This window comes from Coenobita brevimanus, chromosome 46, assembly GCF_032717465.1.
Source record: "Coenobita brevimanus isolate Jiangsu-jjx chromosome 46, ASM3271746v2, whole genome shotgun sequence".
NCBI classification, from domain to species: Eukaryota; Metazoa; Arthropoda; class Malacostraca; order Decapoda; family Coenobitidae; genus Coenobita; species Coenobita brevimanus.
Genome location: NC_136999.1, coordinates 15,250,224 through 15,269,886, shown reverse-complemented (window position 1 = coordinate 15,269,886; position 19,663 = coordinate 15,250,224). Strand labels below are relative to the sequence as shown.

Genomic DNA, 19,663 nt, shown 5'->3' with positions numbered 1-19,663 from the left:
TCCAGGCTCCCTCACTCCTCGGAGGCAGAGGAAACAGGCCCGACTGCTCCGGTTGTTCGGCCCCAGTCCCGAGGGCCACCGATCAGGTCGAGGCCCCCAGACCGCAGGGCCTCCCTGCACCCCACCAGCGCGGCCCTAGTACAGGGGCCGCCCCTCAGGTCGAGGCCCCAGACAGGTGAGCCTCCCTGACAGTAAGTGAAGCAGTGAACTAGTAAACCCAGGAAACACGGGGAAGGACAGTGACAGTGACAGTGACCCAGAGTACAGTGATAGTGCTTACACAGAAAATATATTAAACAGTGGCCCACTAGAAACTAGTGTCATCGGGGTAAGATGTGTAATTTGTCAAATGATTTAGTCCCTCCCCGCATCAAGGAACCAGGGGGTTTTCTGTGAGTCTAGAGGTAGGTGCGCGGGCGAGTTGAAAGATAAGTGTACGTGTCTCCGTGACCAGGTGACAGTGTCGAGTGTCGCTATCCGCACCCTACCTCTATTATAGTAATATCCTCGAAACAGACTCTCAATCTCGGTATTCTTAAAGTGAACAACCCCAGTTTTATATTATCCTGAAGTGATATAAGAATTCCATACAATAGTATAAAGTGAACAACCCCATTTGCATAATTACCTTCCGAGTGACATTAAAGAATACCCGCGATCTCCCTGTGTAATAGTGATAATATATATGATCATTCTGTGAAGCCAAGTGTAATCCTGTATCTCTGTTTCTCTATATACTAAATATCATTGTATGTACACTGTTATGAGTAGGACCTAGGTAATAGATGTGATACGGTATACTGCCTGGTTTTTATGTCCTGTTCCTTTGTTAGTGCTTTACATCCGGTCTAGAAAGAGGACCCCGTTTCAGTAGCTCGTGTTTTTACGACGAGAAGTCGCCTTAAAAACACAGCATTACACTGGTGGCAAGCGGTGGTTCTGGATCCGAGTAAAGCACGGAGGAACGAAGAAAGGAAACTTACACAGTGGCAGCCAAACCACACATCCAATTGCCGAGGTTCAACCCGGACCAGTGCGACATAGATGTATATTTAGACATGGACAAACCCCTCCTAGACATAGGGTTCGACTCAGACAGAGAAAAGATTGCAGTTACACTGCCTTACCTGGGGAAAATAATCGCCACTGTCACTCCCAAAATCGTCCCGAGACTAAAATGGGATCAATTCAAACAAATTGTGAAACAGGCGGCGACACCATCTCTGGGCACAGTTGTAGCCTTGTCGGAACTAGACGCCCTCACATACGACAGAATCCTCGATGACACCTTCATCCAGGCTAGGCGGCTCGTCACCGCTGCGTACCCGGGCACAGACGCAAAAACCCGGGAACAACTCATATTCCACAAACTCCTCAGGATCCTCCCCGATTTCATTAAAAACCACTTCATAATACATGAACCGACGGGAGACCTGGATAAACAAATCAACTTAATAAGGTGCCTTCTAACCGTCCACTCCTCCCCCAAACGCATCGGCATCATCAACCAATTCCCCACGGATCTCATCCCTGTTAATCCTTGGGAATTTACTCCTTGCTGCCCTGAGTGCCCAATCCACGACATTCGTGAGCAGCTAAAAGCTGCCTGGGGCAGCAAAACAAAACAAGAGCGCCCACAAGCCTCCCCACCATACGCCGATTGCCCCAAGCCTCAAAGAAGAAAAGTGAAACGAGGAAGTCACAGAAGGCGCCCCCCCACTGCCCCCGCAGCTAACCGTAATGACGGGGGCCACCTCACATCTCCCCCAGTCGATGACGGCGGAAAACGTCATCTTTCCATTTCCTCTCCTCCCACTATCTCTTCTATTTTGCCCTCCCCTATTCCTACCACTGTTCCTAACCCTCCCACCTCACACACCACTTTCTCCACTACTACCGCCTCCCCTCTTCCTATTCCTCCCCAACACAAAGCCTGCCTCCCCCTTTGCAGGCCTCCTAGAACCCTTACCCCATCTTTCCCAAACCCACTTCCCAAAACTGCCTCCTCCTGTCTACTCCCTCCCACCTACCACCCCGCACCACCCACCACCACCACATCCCCACCACTCATTTTTCCCACCTACACAGCCTCTCTTTTCTCGCTCTCTTCCCCCACCCCACCCTCAACCTCACCATACCCACAAACCCCTTCCCCCACATCACCCTTGCCTGACCCACCACCACCTTCCTCCGATTCTGATCCTTCACCAACCACCCCACCTCCTCCAACCCGCCACTCTCAATCACCGCCCGCTACGCCCGCCACCAACACCTTACAACCAGAAACAAAAATTGAGAGAGTGCTATGACGCCGCCACGACCGCCCACCTGTCAGAATGCGAGGGACCCACCACCTTCTCTGACTCCTACGCCGGACCAACCATCCATCCTCCCTCCGGCTCACTCTCAACCCCCATCAGGAGCCTAACACCTTCACCACCCACTGGGTCAGCCTCACCCAACACCTCACCCCGGCCTACCAGACATCCACCTCCACCACCTACCACCTCCAGTCACGGGGCCGTGACTTCAACAACGCAGAGGGTGGTAAAATGCTCGCCGTGCTTGCTGCAGGACCTCCCACCTCACCACCCCCCACACCACCAGTGAGCCGCCACCCCACCACCACCCCAGGAGGACACACTGGTGAGGTTAGTGACCCCAGGCAAGAGGGTCATCAGGGCATCACGGCCCTGAGCTCCTATTCCCCGCAAGTGCCCCAACCCCAGGTGATCAGGGGAACTGAACTACTGTGCGGGCGGGGTAGTGATCGTCAGACCAGGGGTGGGACTGAAGTTAATTCAGTCCCAGGTAACACTGTATTGACGGTCTTGTTACACCCTCTAGGGCAGAAGGCCCAAGGGCAGGAGGCCCAAGGCTACGGCCTAAATAAAGAGAGATTGACAGACATAGGCTACGGCCTAACAGAGTGTGCAAAGGGGAAGGTGACCCCAGGCTCCGGCCTTAACACACTAAGGAGAGAGAGTTGCCCTCGTGCATCCCTCTCCAGTTGCTCTTCGGCTATGGCCAGAATACGGTCCAGGGTCGAGAGACCCTGCTACCGTACGTGTAGCGCTACCCAATTACGGAAGCGGCGTCCCGGGGTCGGTACCTTACCACAACGGACGGGCGAACCAGTTCGCCCGTTAGTCGTCTTCCGTACGGGCAGACACTCAGCTCCGGCCGGGGCACGTACCAGGGTAGAGAATTCCCTGCAGGTAGGATCTGTCCGTATTGGAGAGAGTGTGGCCTCTGCACCCCTCACTCCGGCTTGTCTCCTACTATGGGAGGAACACCATGCCGGTGGTACCTTGCCACGGCGAAAGGGCGACATCGATCACCCTATAGGTGTCCCCCGTAAGCCGGGCAAGTTCACAGCTACAGCCAAGGTGCACAATAGGGGAAGGAGATCCCCGGCTCAGGCCTACAGACACACTCAAGGGACCACGAGTAGCGTGAGTCTTTTTAGCCTCTTTCCCTTCGGGGAGCCCTTCGTCACCATCCGGGCATATAGACCCGGAGGAGACACTAGAGTGGTGGCAAGGCCCGATATCAGACCTACCGCCCACACCCGGGAGTTCCTTGACCCTGCCAGAGCCCCACAGGAGACGCTGCCACAGTCCAGCCCTGACAGCGCCTCTCCCCCTGAGCACCCGCAGTCCCAGGACGCCCAGGCCCGCCGCCGCAGTCTACAACGAAGGCGATCCAGGCTCCCTCACTCCCCGGAGGCAGAGGAAACAGGCCCGACTGCTCCGGTTGTTCGGCCCGTCCCGAGGGCCACCGATCAGGTCGAGGCCCCCAGACCGCAGGGCCTCCTTGCACCCCACCGGCGCGGCCCTAGTACAGGGGCCGCCCCTCAGGTCGAGGCCCCAGACAGGTGAGCCTCCCTGACAGTAAGTGAAACAGTGAACTAGTAAACCCAGGAAACAAGGGGAAGGACAGTGACAGTGACAGTGACCCAGAGTACAGTGATAGTGCTTACACAGAAAATATATTAAACAGTGGCCCACTAGAAACTAGTGCCATCGGGGTAAGACGTGTAATTTGTCAAATGATTTAGTCCCTCCCCGCATCAAGGAACCAGGGGGTTTTCTGTGAGTCTAGAGGTAGGTGCGCGGGCGAGTTGAAAGATAAGTGTACAGTACGTGTCTCCGTGACCAGGTGACAGTGTCGAGTGTCGCTATCCGCACCCTACCTCTATTATAGTAATATCCTCGAAACAGACTCTCAATCTCGGTATTCTTAAAGTGAACAACCCCAGTTTTATATTATCCTGAAGTGATATAAGAATTCCATACAATAGTATAAAGTGAACAACCCCATTTGCATAATTACCTTCCGAGTGACATTAAAGAATACCCGCGATCTCCCTGTGTAATAGTGATAATATATATGATCATTCTGTGAAACCAAGTGTAATCCTGTATCTCTGTTTCTCTATATACTAAATATCATTGTATGTACACTGTTATGAGTAGGACCTAGGTAATAGATGTGATACGGTATACAGCCTGGTTTTTATGTCCTGTTCCTTTGTTAGTGCTTTAAATCCGGTCTAGAAAGAGGACCCCGTTTCAGTAGCTCGTGTTTTTACGACGAGAAGTCGCCTTAAAAACACAGCATTACACTTATATTCAGTAATAATGAAACTGTTGACTAATGAATAACACTGAGTAAAGTTATGGAAAGGTGAGTGCGCACTTGTGTGAATGTGACTGTATCAAGCTAAGGTTGTGGTGGGTGTTGGTTGAGTCAGACCTTTTTCTCTTTGACTTGCTCTTCCAAAATTAGAGTACTTCTTACATAGCGCAGCATCTTATATGCCGTGAAATATGGTATTTGAGAGTTATGTATATTTCATGTGATATTTTGTGTAATGCTTAACTTCCGCTGTTTTACTTTGGTGTTGTACAGCCACAGTCAGAAGTTTGCTTGCTGCACCTTTTTGTCTAGTTTACACTTGGGATATGCCCATAACTCCACGATGCATTTTATCAGTGTATTGGAAGAAAAATATATCAGGCCTCTCGCATCTCAGAAATACTGGCCATCAAAGGGAAATGAGAATTAGAAGAGGTGAACAACTAAGTGAAGATTTTCCCCTGACTATTTGTTAACTGTAGTATTAATTGTTTGTTTATTACATTAGTATTTTCTTACCTTAGCAGGAGAGAAAAAAGCTAGACAGTTGTTACCAATCATGGTGTAGAGCATGGGGCAATCATGGGTCTTCTTGTCCAGTGTAGAGTTTACAGCAGCACTTAGTGAAGCTGTGATTTCATCATCTGCCAAAAATATGACTAGTTTATTGAAAACAAACGAATATATTAGAAATGGTGTGAAAATATATATTACAATTGAAGTCCAAGTAGTGAAGTAGTTTAATCACTTATTACTTTAAGATTTGGCCATAGCAAGTCGTTATACTTCAGAAGATTATGGTGTCTGGCTATAGATAGATAAATAGATAGTTAGACATAAGGAATACATAATAGAAACAAGTACAGAAACTATTCTTTAAAAGTTTTGAAGCACACAATAAGTACAGTATTAGTATTGTGAGGTACTGTATTGTTGTGTAATTTGTGACACTTCAAGAGTTTTTGCAATTAAATTATTACGATTGGATATGAATTGTCATATACAGTAATATCTACATAGGCGATATTCACACTAAGCCTTCGAAATTCCCAGATTTTTCCAACATGCATATTGTGAAGTACCATATTGTTCTGTAACTTGTGACGCTTCAAGAGTTTTTGCAAAGCAAATTGTTTTGATTGGATATGAATTATATACAGTAAAATCAACAAAGGCAATATAAAGCCTTCAATATTCCCAGATTATTCCAACAGGCATTACTAAGAGCTTAAGGAGGTGTGGAGTTTAAGATGTTTCTTTACTTTTAAGGTAATGTATGATGACAGAGGAAGCTTATATTCTGAGGGACATTTCCTGCAGGGTCACCAATTGGTGCATTTTTGTTATGGCCTTGTCATGATGATGTCAGAGTCAGACACAAAGTCATTTTGGAATTGGCATTTACATATTTCATAACACTTCCTGCTGTACTGTATTCAGCACATTACACCTCAGTATTCTCTTGTATGTTCATGAAGCAAACTATGTTGATATTAAAACGGTATAAATAGCTCACAAAGTAAATGTTAATATGCAATATGCTGAATGGATTTCCAAGAAGGAGGAGTTATGAAGACTACAATGTGACTTATAAGACAACACACATTCTGATGCAAATTGTCCTGTAGTCAAGGTTCGGTAGTACAGTGGTTGATTTATGAACACCCCTTTTCACTTTAACACATTCTAGGCAAGCTGTTTCTCAGTGTCACATATAATGGAGGCGACAGTGAGAAAATGCCCTGAATGTAGTTGAATAGAAACAAGGTGTTCCTACTATGACTTTTATCATGACCAATATTATCAGACTAAGTTATCTTTCATTCCAAGCTCAGTATGACATGGCCGCTATGTGAGAGGTGTGGGTATGTGAGAGGTGCAGGTATATGAGAGGTGCAGGTATGTAGAGGGGCAGATATGTTAGAAGTGTGGGTATGGGAGAAGTGTGGGTATGTTAGAGGTGCAGGTATATGAGAGGTCCAGGTATGTGAGAAGTATGGGTATGTGAGAGGTACAGGTATATGAGAGGTGCAGGTATGTGAGAGGTGTGGGTATGTGAGAAGTATGGGTATGTGAGAGGTACAGGTATATAAGAGGTACAGGTATGTGAAAGGTGTGGGTATGTGAGAAGTATGGGTATGTGAGAGATACGGGTATATGAGAGGTGCAGGTATGTGAGAGATGTGGGTATGTGAGAAATATGGGTATGTGAGGTACAGGTATATGAGAGGTGCAGGTATGTGAGAGGTGCGGATATGTGAGAGGTGCAGATATGTGGGAGGTGTGGGTATGTGTGAGGTGCAGGAATGTGAGAGGTGCTGGTATGTGAGAGATGTTAGTATGTTACAGGTGTTGGTATGCAAGAGTAGTAGGTATGTGAGAGGTGCAGGTATGTGAGAAGTGTGGATATGTGAGAGGTGCGGGTATGTGAGGTGTGGGTATGTGATGTGTTTTTTTTTTTTTGCAAGAAAGAAGGAACCAAAGGCCAGGAGCCTGCAAACCGTTCCTTCCAAGAAAAAACAAAAACAATACAAAAGAGAGCCGAATTCAAGATCCGATCATTTCGAGATGCCTGGACGCATTTCGTTTGAAAAACTGGAGATCATAGGAAGTAGGAAATATACGTAGACAGATGGAGAGAGTACCAGAGTTGACCTGTTGTATAAATGAAGGACTGGGAGTAACGGTTAACTCTTGCATTAGAGAGTTGGGTAGAAAGGGAATGAGAATTTGTTGCTAGACAGGTGCTACGCACCTGCCGTAGAGGTGGAGGGTTGCAAGCAGACACTTCAGAGAAGCAGTCAAGCAGTGACCATTAAAGCAGCGACAGAAAAGAGATAAAGATGCAACAATGCGGCGAAGAGACAAAGGTTGAAGGGAGCCAGTAAGAGGAGGAGAGTTGATGAGACGAAAAGCCTTTGAGTCCACCCTATTGAGAAAAGCTGTATGTGTGGAGCCTTCCCACACATGAGAGTTGTACTCTAAACAGGGGCGAATAAAACCCGTGTATAGTGTCAGCAACTGTGGAGGGGTAAAGAAGGTACGGAAGTATGTGAGAGGTGCAGATATGTGGGAGGTGTTGGTATGTGTGAGGTGCAGCTATGTGAGAGGTGCAGGTATGTGAGACGTGTGAGTTTGTGAGATACGAATATATGAGAGGTGCAGGTAAGTGAGAGGTGTGAATATATGAGAAGTGTGGGTCTGTGTGAGGTGTGAGTATGTGAGAGATGCAGGTGTGTGAGATGTGGAGGTATGTGAGAAGTGTAAGTGAGTGAGGGGTGTGGGAATGTGAGAAGTGTAGGTATATGTGAGAGATGTGGGTATGTGAGGGGTGTGGGTATTTGAGAGGTGTGGGTATGTGAGAGATGCAGGCATGAGAGGTGTGGGTATGTGAGAGGTGTAGGTATGTGATAAATGCAGGTATGTGGGAAATATGGGTACGTGAGAGCTTTGAGTGTGTGAGAGGTGCAGGAAAGTGAGAGGTGTGAATATATGAGAAGTGTAACTGTGTAGGTATGTGAGAGGTGCAGGTATGTGTGAAGTGTTTGTATAAGAAGGGTGTGGGTATATGAGAGGTGTAGGAACTTGAGAAGTGTAGGGGTGTGAGATGTTTGGGTACGTGAGAGGTGTGGGTATGTGAGAAATGTAGGTATGCGAGAGGTGTGGGTTTGTAAGAGGTGTGGGTATGTGAGAGGTGTGGGTATGTGAGAAGTGTAGGTATGTGAGATGCAAGTATGTGAGAGGCGTAGGTACATGAGAGGTGTGGGTATGTGAGAGTTGTGAGTATTTATGAGGTGTGGGTTTGTGAAAGGTGTGGGTATGTGAGAGGTGTTGGTATGTGAGAGGTTTTGATTATGTGAGAGGAGTGGGTATGTGACATGATGATATGTGAGAGATGTGGGTGTGTGAGAGTTGCAGATATGTGAGAGGTGTGGGTATTTCAGAGGTGAGGGTTTCTGAGAGATGCGAGTACAAGAGGTGTGGATATGCGAGTGGTGCAGGTATGTGAGAGGTGTTGGTGTGTGAGAGGTGCAGAAAAGCAGGTATGCAAGAGGTGAAAGTATGTGAGAAATGCAGGTATGTGAGAGGTACAGGTATGTGAAAGGTGTGGGTATGTGAGAGGTGCAGGTGTGTGAGAGGTGCGGGGACGTGTGAGGTGTTGGTAGGTGAGAGATGTGAGCATGTGAAAAGTATGGGTATGCAAGTGGTTTGGGTATGCAAGTGGTGTGAGTATGTGAGAGGTGTGGTTATGTGAGAGGTGCGGATGCGTGAGAGGTATAGTCATATGAGGTGCAGGTATGTGAGAAGTGTGGGTATGTGAAAAGTGCAGGTGTGTGAGGTGCAGGTATGTGAGAGGTGTGGGTATGTGAGAGGTGTGGATAAGTGAGAGTTGTGGGTATGTGAGAGGTGTGGGTATGTGAGAAGTGTAGGTATGTGAGAGGTGTGGGAATGTGAGCGGTGCAGGATGTTAGAGGTGTGGGTATTTGAGAGGTGTGGGTATGTTAGGGATGCGGGTATGTGAGAAGTGCAAGTATTTGAGGGGTGTGGGTATGTGTAAGGTGTGGTTATGTGAGGGGTGTGGGTATATGAGGGGTGTGGGTATGTGAGAAGTGTAGGTAAGCGAGAGGTGTGGGTATATGAGAGGTGTGGGTATGTGATATGTGCATGTATGTGAGGGGCGCAGTTATGTTAGAGATGTGGGAATGTGAAAGGTGCACCAACGAGTATGTGAGAGCTGTAAGTATGTGAGAGGTGCGGGTACGTAAGAGGTGCAGGTATGTGAGAGGTGCAGGTATGTGAGTGGTGAAGTTATGTGAGAGGTACAGTTGTGTGAAAGATGTGGGTATGTGAGAGATGCAGCTGTGTGAGTGGTGTGGGTATTTGAGAGGTGCAGGTATGTGAGAGGTGCAGGTTTATGAGAGGTGTGGGTATGTGAGAGATGTGGGTATGAGAGGTGTGAGTATGTGAGAGGTGTAGGTATATGTGAGAGGTGTGAGTGTGAGAGGTGCTGGTATGTGGGAAATGCGGATATGTGAAAAGTGCAGGTATGTGAGAGATGTGGGGATGTGAGAGGTGTGGGTATGATAGGTGCTAGCACGGATCTTTCCGTAACTTTTTTTAATCGATAGATCTTTCCATAAATATTATGATCTATATGAGATTCACTGTGGGGCCAGGATGCCCAGGAAGAGTGGTAACCAAGATTAATCCTTCCCCTTTTGGCACCTTGCTGTATGATTTGGGAAAGGGTGTCTGTAGAGTTGTAATGAGTGTGTTGGCGTGTGTGTGTGTGTGTGTGTGTGAGAGAGAGAGAGAGAGAGAGAGAGAGAGAGAGAGAATGTTAACTTACTAATCGTCATTCCTTTGTTTGATGATGTTGATGATGGTGGAGGAGGGGGGACCAAGAGTATACCGCTTGTGTAAACCTGAGGAAATATTTGATAAGGTCCTGAATATTCACTCCAGTTTGATTGTGAAGTGTTTCGTTGCTGCATATATAAAGGCAGACGTACGATATGCAGAGTTAGTCTTATAAGCAGCTTGAATTTATGAGCAATTGTGGCAGTTATAATTATTTTCCCTGATGTGAAAAGTATAGGATTGTGCTTTTTACGTAGTTTGAAGAGTAAATTCACTCACTCGATAAAATGCTACCTACAGATGACTGCGTACAGAGTGGTAAGTCAAATGGCTTCTTATATATCGGGAAACATTAGGGTCATTTTTGCAAATACTGAAGAAAAGTATCAGTTTTGAATGCAGGAGTGTTGCTGTAACAAGAAATTTGATTGCCGTCTGAATTATCTTATACTTGACATCATTCATGAAAACGAAGTCTTTGACCCTAGCGCTCTTTGAGTCGGGATGACAGTTATTCTTTAGACCTTGGTGTTTCCATTCGCCCATCTGTTCGCGTTTTAATGATCGTAGTTATGAACTGATTTTGACGATGGAGATGTAAAGTGAATACTCTATACCTGACAGTGTGCCCAACTCGGAGTGGTTAACACGCCCAGAGCAACCCTAAGGTCACAGTTGGACCAAAAAGTCTTTAATTACAAGAGTATAGGCATAACATTGGTATCACTGGAAAGGGTGTTTAAAATGCAGTAATTAATGCTATCATTATACAACACTAGAAAGTGGAAAATGGCAGAAAAAAAAAAAAACTTTCAGTGCGTTCCCGTGTCCCTAACTCATTAGGTGGTGGAAGCAGGCAGTGAGGTTTAGTAGGGAGGTAAGTAGGTAAGTAAGGAGGGAGGATGTATGCAGGCAGTCATGTAGGCAAGGAGGCCGGCAGGGAGGTAGGTTGGGAATCGACTGGGTAGGTAGGCAGGGAGATTGGCAGAAAAGTATTTAAGGAAGTAGGCAAGGAGGTAATTCTGTAGGCAGGCATGGAGGTAGGTTGGCAGGTAGATGAGAAGGTAGGTAAGCAGGCAAGTAGACAGGGAGGTAAGAAGGTGTTCGGTAGGAAAGTAGGTAAAATTGCAGGGAGGCAAGTAAGGAGTCGGGTGGCAAAGTAGGTAAGTGGGTATAAGTACGCAGGCCAGGGAGCTGCTGTGGGTAGGAAGGTAGTTGGTAGAGAAATCGCTAAGTAGGGAAAAGCGGCAAGGAAAAGTGCAAGTTAATCCCTTATAAGGTAAAGAAATAATTTGCAGCTTAATACCTCCCGGTTAAAGGATCATACTGTCTAACAGTGGCTCAAAACTTGAGATTCTCGTATAACGAAAGATCCCGTTGTTGTTCGTCTTCGGATCCCTAGCGTGGCAACACGCAGCTGTACGTCTTCAACTTGGCCCAGATTCTCGTCTTTTTGCTGCTCATTTCACATTGCCTAGTGGCAGAAAAAGACAGTACTACGGCTTTACATTTTTTACATTGCACTGGTTCGTGACTAGCACCACAATGTAGTGTTGAGCTCTCGCGATATATCATTCAAGATGGAGACATGGCAATTTCAGGCCAAGTTAAAGTAAAAACAGTAAAGTATTTGCCGTATTAACCCAACTGTCCGTACAACTTACATCAGACTGTTGTCCACTGAACTGTGTACTGCACCATGGAAAGCTGTACTTCACCGTAGTAAGCCGACACGCAAGGTTATGTTTAAAGTATATATAAAATAGTCAAGATCACTTAATATTGGTCAAAATCCATTAGAAGCAACCCTGACTAATCTTGACATATGCTGAATTTCATCTTGAGGCTTGGCGCTGGGGATAGTAAGCTGTCGCCCAGTATTCAATATTGTTGCCAAAGGCATGATAATTTGAGTTACTTTTTCTCGCGATAACGCGCCTTATTATTAGGCTTGGATAGCAAAAATAGAACCAACCTCCCGCACTAGGTTGGTGACAGCAAGGACATCAGTCCATAAATATTTTGTTTAAAATCTACTGGTGGACAGGCTGGGATGGGCTGTGCCAAAGATATATGGAAGCCAAGTTACCCAAAATTATTATTAATGAAGGGCGATATCATGAGGGTACCGGTTTTGAAGACTAGTCTATAGTTACTTAAAAAAATAATGTCAGTATTGTGTTATATTGTAAGTAAAAATCATTGTTGTTACTGCAGTGGTAGGCTACGAGGCACTGCTGTGCTTCATAATCATGTATAATTTGTGACACGATACTAGTGAAGACCCATGGTTATTTACAGTAGAGCTATCTTTTGTATTTAAATCAGGAACTTTGTATTGTAAGAGGACTGTATCTTTTGCAACAAGGACCATAGCACTAGATACTGTAGGTAGGGGGAGGGGGTGGCTGAATCGGTAGAGATGGTCTGCAGTTCTAACGGACCCGGGTTTGAATCCCCGCTGGGGCAGGGAACAGTTTGAGGATCTGAATTTGTCATGAAAGCAGACTTTACAGACCCACCAAAAGACCCGCCGACATGTAAAAGTATCCCCACTAATACCAAATCACCAGTCCTGTATAAGACAGCCCTAGCATGTATGCAATATGGACGGTGGGTGTTAGCGTAGCGCCGACGTGGTGACATGTGGAGGTGTATGATATGCAGGTGGACTGCTGGGTCTTGGGAGCAGTCTGTAAAGCCTATGCTCAGAGTCGGACACATAAAAAATAAAAGTACAAGATCATTAGGACCGTAAAGTGGGAGTGAAGTACCTCACATCGGAAAAAAAAAAAAAAAAATAGTAGGGGACAGACGGACAGGGCCGCCCATAAAGGTGCCCCACGTTTATAAAGCTCCGGCCCGACCTCAAGCATTTCCCGAATGTGACTGCCCTAAGAGTACATAAAGAGTATTTATTATAGACAACCTTCTGATTCGCCGTAGCTGCCCTACCGTGCGATGCCACAATTCTCGATAAGTTACGTTTGTCTGAGTCCTTGTCATATATTTCCTTTTTAAATATTCAAGTTTTAAGGACGGTCGGCCCAGATAGTGCTATAAATTTATTGCCGTACGAATAACAACAAAAACATGTGACTTAGAGCGAAATTTCGTTGAGTGCTACGGATAGACGCATTGGTTACCTTCCACACTGGTTGAGACAAATTTATTTTAGACAAAATTGAACTATATTGAGTGTTTTGGGGCAAGGAATTGAGTGATCCCTCCCGCTTTTCACGTTCCTCTCTCCCCCTCCCACTCCCTCTTTCTCTTCTCTTACCTCCCATTCTCCTCCCTCCCCCCTCTACATCTGCTTTTTCTTCCTTCCCCTCTCGCTTTCATTCCATTCATCTCCCAACCCTTTTCCTCCAAGTATCCCTATCCATTCACTCTTTTCCTTATCCTTTCTCGCCTGCTGCCCTTTTCTTTACCTCTTTCTCCAATTCCTGTTGCCATTAATTATCCCTTCCCTTTTCTCCTCTTATTCCTCCCTTCCTCCCAGCACCTTCTAATCATTCTCCCTCTCTTGCTTCCCCAGTACATGGCCCGTACTTACAGTTGGCGACACATGTTCAGATAGCATAAACAATGGTAGAGCATCAATTTTACTATACTTTATACTTTCCTCCTTGTTTCGATTCAAGGTTCATATTAAGAGTATGTTTCCTAAAATACTTAAAGAGGGTAGAGTTAATCTCACACTTATTTGCGCTTTGAGCGTACATGGACAAAGTACCCAGTGCAGGAAGTTCCCTATTCCTAAGTATGGGAATATGCAATCAGGTACTTTGCGCACAGCATCACATGCACCAAGTTCGTACAAGGACAAAGTACCTAGACAACGTAATCAATTCCACATCCTGTCTGTAGGCATAAACTACTAGGTAACTTTCTTTGACAGACAGAGGGACAATTTCTATGCACAAGTCATAGTTTCCCTCTGTTTATCATATGAAGGCATATAATTGGGATTATATGCCAAAAAAACTGGGATGTATTGTAGTGTACTTTTGTGCATTCGGTACATCATGCATGCACGAATTTGGTGCATGTGACACCAGGGATTTTATTTTTTTTAACAGTTTTATATGACTTGCTGCTTGAACTGGAGGAGTTAGATACAACCTTCAGTAATCTCTCTCAGTACGAGAGGTCTTTCCTTAGTTGAATGAAGTCTTTTAATGCCGTAAGAGTATGCTGAAAAGTTCGTTACCCGGATTCTAGGGCTTAGAAAAACACCAGTGCATATTTCATGCATAGATGCAGTGCTTGATTTACATTCGTTTTCAGCAGAGAACGGTGTAGTTCTTGATTTTTGCAAAAATATTCTTGCAAGTGAAAATTCTTGCTTAAAATGCCTCTAGTCACAGTGAACTTTCTAGCGAGCAACCCATTCTGGTTCCTCACCCTCTCATGCTTACCTGACAGAAGCGTTCAAGTGTGGTGTCGGGATATCTGCACGCCCTTTCGACTGCGCTGCTGCTGCCATAGTTTCTATATTTCCAGAACTTAAAAAATAAAAATGGAAGCATATCACTACATATGCAATAAATATAATAAGAAAAAAATATCTGGCATTATTTTAGTGACGAACAAAATCAGTGACCAAGTGGTTTGATTTAGCTGTGATACATAAACAACCAACCCCATATTAACCATTTGGAGCGTAGGAGCTTGAGGCTACCTTAGTCCAGAGCATGTAAGAATAGGAGACCTTTGATAGCATTTACACGATCAGTAACCTCAGACCACCTCTAGGAAGCGAACCGCAGAGCGTAAGCCAACAGCTCGTTCCAGTCCAAGAGTTCTTCTGTAGACCACCAGGCATAATAAAGTCGTTTTTGTAATAGATTCTAGCCAGTTTCTACAACAAACAAGGCTCATAACAGTTATCACAGATGGTTTTATTTCACTTGATTTGTCACTTTAGTATTCATTCTCATTAGAATGTGAAATGTATGGTAGCTGTATGAATGAAGACAAGCATGTAATTCAGGCAGTCTTAAACGCAACGTAAACATAGGGGAGTTTATATTTACAAGTATGGTAGTAGTGGTTGTTGTTGTTGTTGCCTTAGGTTCATCTGAAATGTGAAGCCTGTGAAATGCAGACTGAAGCTGTCCCTTTCCAGTAGTACACCATCCTCCTCTTAAGGAGTAGGAAGGAAACTGGGGGATGTTTCTATAACGCAGTAGTCGAATCACGCAGTTATATCAGTGCCACCTCGTTACGGTGTCCCTCTCCAGGACATAACATGTATAAAAACACCTTATAAAAATGTGTGCCAAAAACCAGTGGAACAAGGTCCAGGCAGTTAAAGGACATGTAACCCCATTCCTGATTTTTTTTTTTTTAATGGCATACTTTTATGCATTATGTTGCTGAGTGATGGTTATACCGTACTCGTGACACTTTTTCCTTTGGATGAAGTTACACTTAAATAATTTTTACTCTATAATGGTACTCCCTGAAATAATAATGAAGGTGAATTACTGGTGTTCATTAAGTAACTGGCGTTCATTAAGTAATTTTGTATACTTACTGCAGGAAATGTAGATGCACAGGTGAAAATAAAACGGAGAGGGTGGGGGGTCCGGACCTCAACCTCTCTTTGGATCCATTACCACAAGTTTTAGAAGTGTGTAGGAACAACACGACATCGGATTAAGCAATGCAAGGCGTTAAAATCTGCTAAACTGTACTAAACTAATCTGTGTTAATACTTACAGAGCATAACCCTGGATCTTCGTCGGAGTCGTCACCACAATTATCGTATCCGTCACACACGCTCGAGAGTTGTACGCAGTTGTATGATCCCGTCCTGCATCTAATATAACCACTGAAGCAAGAGGCACGAACAGCATCTAGGAAAGCATAATCAGTGATTAAACTGTTTTCACCTTAACTTGGTCCAGATTTTCCTCCTTTAGCTTTTACGTAGTTCAGTGGCAGAATAAAACATTACAACGGCTCTACATCGTTTTCATAGCACTTCGTGACTGCAGCCACTGGAGCATCAGGCGCGACCTGCATGTAGAACCGAATACCCTGTGTTTAATCAGTTTTCATCTTAACAAGGTCCAGATTTTCGTACCTTTGCAGGTTATTTTACGAAGTACAGTACCCGAATAAGACAGCAGTACCGTTTTACATGCTTTTCATAACACTTTTTGTGACTGACATCTTATTTTAGGGCTCGTTTCGTACTACAACTCATTGTTCAAAATTGGGAGATGGCAGTTTTAGGCCAAGTTAGAAGCAGTATGATATTCTCGTTGCTTAATCCACTTCAATATTTTTCAAATTCAAACTACCATTAGACGATTTGATTCAGTTGTAGGAGTGAAAGGACTGATTAAGCATATACCTACCCCTCCAGATCAAAAACTCATTAGCTGACTAAGTAGCTTAATAAAATCGTCTGAAGGTTGCAACAACACTTGTAAGCTTAAGAAAATCATCTGAAGGTTACAAAAACACTTGAAAGCTCAATGCAATCGTCTGAATGTTGCACACATGTAAGCTTAACAACGAAAATCGTCTCAGTGTTGCAAAAACTCTTGTAAGCTTACTAACTAAAATCGTCTCAAGGTTGCAAAAACGCTTGTAAGCTTAATAAAATGTCTTGCAAAAACAAGAGTATCGGACAGAAGGGAAGGAGGCTTCCAGCACCGCTGTATTTCTGCATATGAAACACACACACACACACACACACACACACACACACACACACACACACACACACACACACACACACACACACACACACAAACACACATTGATATATAAAGTTATGCAGTCTAAGTCAGTATTATGACATAACACACGGGCATAGCAAGGTGCAGTAAACAGAAGTAACCGCTAAGACAAGGTGCAGGAAAGCCTCCTAAGTTGAGATTATGAGCGTGTCAGTCGTCTTACAGTAATAACCGATTATGACGCATTTTTACAAGGCAGTCCTTGCTGCCTCCTGACGATCATATTCAGCTTAGGGCAGATTTTTTCAAATGGTGGTCTTTCTGTCTATTTATCTTTATCTCTCTTTCTATCTGTTTGTCTATCTGTCTGTGTATCTGTCTATCTGTCTGTCTGTCTATATATCTATATATACAATATATATATTTGTATCTATATCTATCTATCTATCTATATCTGTCTCAATCTAAGTATACCAGTATATGTATGTATATACTCATGTATATGTATGTATGTATGTGTGTATGTTTATATGTATGTACTGTATGTATGTATGGAGAGAGAGAGAGAGAGAGAGTTACCTGCTTGGAGGAGGGTGAGAGTCAGAAGCAGGACCAGCTGCGTTAGTTGGCCAGGCATCATGGCGTCGACTGTACCTGAAATGTGGTGGTAGTGATGCAAGCGGTTAGATAACTACTGTATCAGAGAACGCGAGATCAATTTTAGGCTGGGGCAAGGAATAGTTCACTTATTTGAATTTCTTTATAACAGAATTTTATGATCTTCCTCCATAACCACCGACATGACAAAACCTGCTTCCTTCTAATATTATCACACCCTTCCTGAGACCGTCGGCTACTGTTGTGTATGGAAGGTGGGAATTAGTGCCGAAACAGTGACATGTGAAGGCGTATGGCACATAGGAGAACTGCTGGGCCTCTGGGAACAAAGTGTCAAGTATGCCCAGACTCAGACATATAATAATAATGATAAAAATAATAATAATCCATCTATCTATTGTCAGACGCCTTAATCCCGTAAGGGATAGTCACATACAAATTGCCTCCATGTCGCCCTGTCCTCCGTTATTTCGCTGCCCTCCCCCCAGCTCACATCCCCATCTCTCATATACCTCTCCATTCCATCCCTCCACCTCATCCTCGGCCTTCCTCCCCCCCCCTCTCTCCCCCTCCACCTCACTCACATACACTCCTCGTTAGTCTCTTGCTCTCCATCCTCTCCACATGGCCAAATCACCTCAGTATATTTCTCCTGACGCTTTCTGTCACATTCACATTCACACCACAATGCTCCTTCACTTCCTCATTTGTCAGTCTGTCTCTCCATGTAACTCCACATGCTCCCCTCAAATAGCTCACTTCCACTGGCTCTCACTCGACTTGCGCCCTTCCAATAATAACAATAATAATGATAATAATAATAATAATAATAATAATAATAATGGTGATGATAATGATGTTTATAAATAATGATGATGATAATGATGATGATATTCATCATCATCATCATCATCATACAGACAGGCAGACAGATAGACACACACGATATAAAAGGGGCTTATCCAGAATTGTAGGAGAGGAGATGGGGGGGGGGACACGGAGCATTCGAACTTGACCCAAAATCTTGAAAGCAAAAAAGGGTGGAAGGAAAAAAAAAAAAAAAAAAAAAAAAGGAAAAATGCACTATGATTTTTGCAGAAGGTTCTCGAAAATATTGGTATTATTTCAAATTATTTTTCAAAGATTAAAGTAATTGTACAATATATTTTGTTCATTGTGAGAATTGATGTGTGAGAATGAGTGAGCAAATGTGTCAGAGAGAGAGAGAGAGAGAGAGACAGACAGAGAGAGACAGACAGACAGACAGACAGACAGACAGAGAATGTGTGAGCGTGAGAGAGAATGTTTCAGTGAGTGAGAGAGTATTTAAGAAGGAGTGAGAGAATGTGAGACAGTGTGACAGAGTGTATGTAAGAATGAGTGAGAGAGTGTGTGAGAAAGTGAGAGAGTGTGAGAGTGAGTGAGAGAGTATGTAAGAATGAGTGAGAGAATGTGTGAGTGAATGACAGAATGTGTAAAAGTGAGAAGAAGAATGTGTGAAAATGACTGAAAAGAATGTGTAAGAGTGAGAGAATATGTGTAAGAGTGAGTGAAATATATAAGAGTAAGTGAATGTGTGACCATGAGAGAGAATGTGTAAGATTGAGTGAGAGAATGTATGAGAATGAGTGATAGAAAGTGTGAGAGTGAGTGAAAGAATATGTGAAAGTGAGCGAGTGAGTGTGAGATTCGTAAGAGTGAGAGAATGAGTGAGGGAATTTTAAAAGTGGGTGTGAGAATGTGTGAGTGATGGAATGTGTGAGAGTGATTGAGGGAATGTGTGAGAGAGTGAAAGAATTGTGAAAGTGAGTGAGGGAATGTGTGAGAGTGAGTGAGGGAATGTGTGAGAGTGAGTGAGGGAATGTGTGAGAGTGAGTGAGGGAATGTGTGAGAGTGAGTGAGGGAATGTGTGAGAGTGAGTGAGGGAATGTGTGAGAGTGAGTGAGGGAATGTGTGAGAGTGAGTGAGGGAATGTGTGAGAGTGAGTGAGGGAATGTGTGAGAGTGAGTGAGGGAATGTGTGAGAGTGAGTGAGGGAATGTGTGAGAGTGAGTGAGGGAATGTGTGAGAGTGAGTGAGGGAATGTGTGAGAGTGAGTGAGGGAATGGAATGTGTAAAAGTGAAAAGAATAATGACGGGTGTGTAAGAGTATGAAGATTGAGTGTGTGAGAGAGAGAAAAATAAGGGAGAGTGTGTGAGAGAGAGGAGAATAAGGGAGAGTGTGTGAGAGAGAGGAGAATAAAGGAGAGTATGTGAGAGAGAGGAGAATAAGGGAGAGTGTGTGAGAGAGAGAAGAATAAGGAAGAGTGTGTGAGAGAGAGAAGAATAAGGGAGACTGTGTGA

The 19,663-nt window shown here is 44.5% G+C and overlaps 1 protein-coding gene across 1 annotated transcript in view; it reads right to left on the bottom strand.

Moving 5' to 3' along the window:
- Positions 1–19,663, bottom strand: part of LOC145398632 (uncharacterized) — a 69,129-nt gene that overhangs the window by 49,316 nt on the left and 150 nt on the right. Inside the window, exons 2-3 of the mRNA XM_080271441.1 lie at positions 17,283–17,357; positions 5,161–5,285 (exon numbers count right to left, since the gene is read on the bottom strand). Coding sequence (XP_080127567.1) covers positions 5,161–5,285; positions 17,283–17,343 — 186 coding nt within the window. The 5' untranslated portion in view covers positions 17,344–17,357. The remainder of the gene's footprint in view (positions 1–5,160; positions 5,286–17,282; positions 17,358–19,663) is intronic.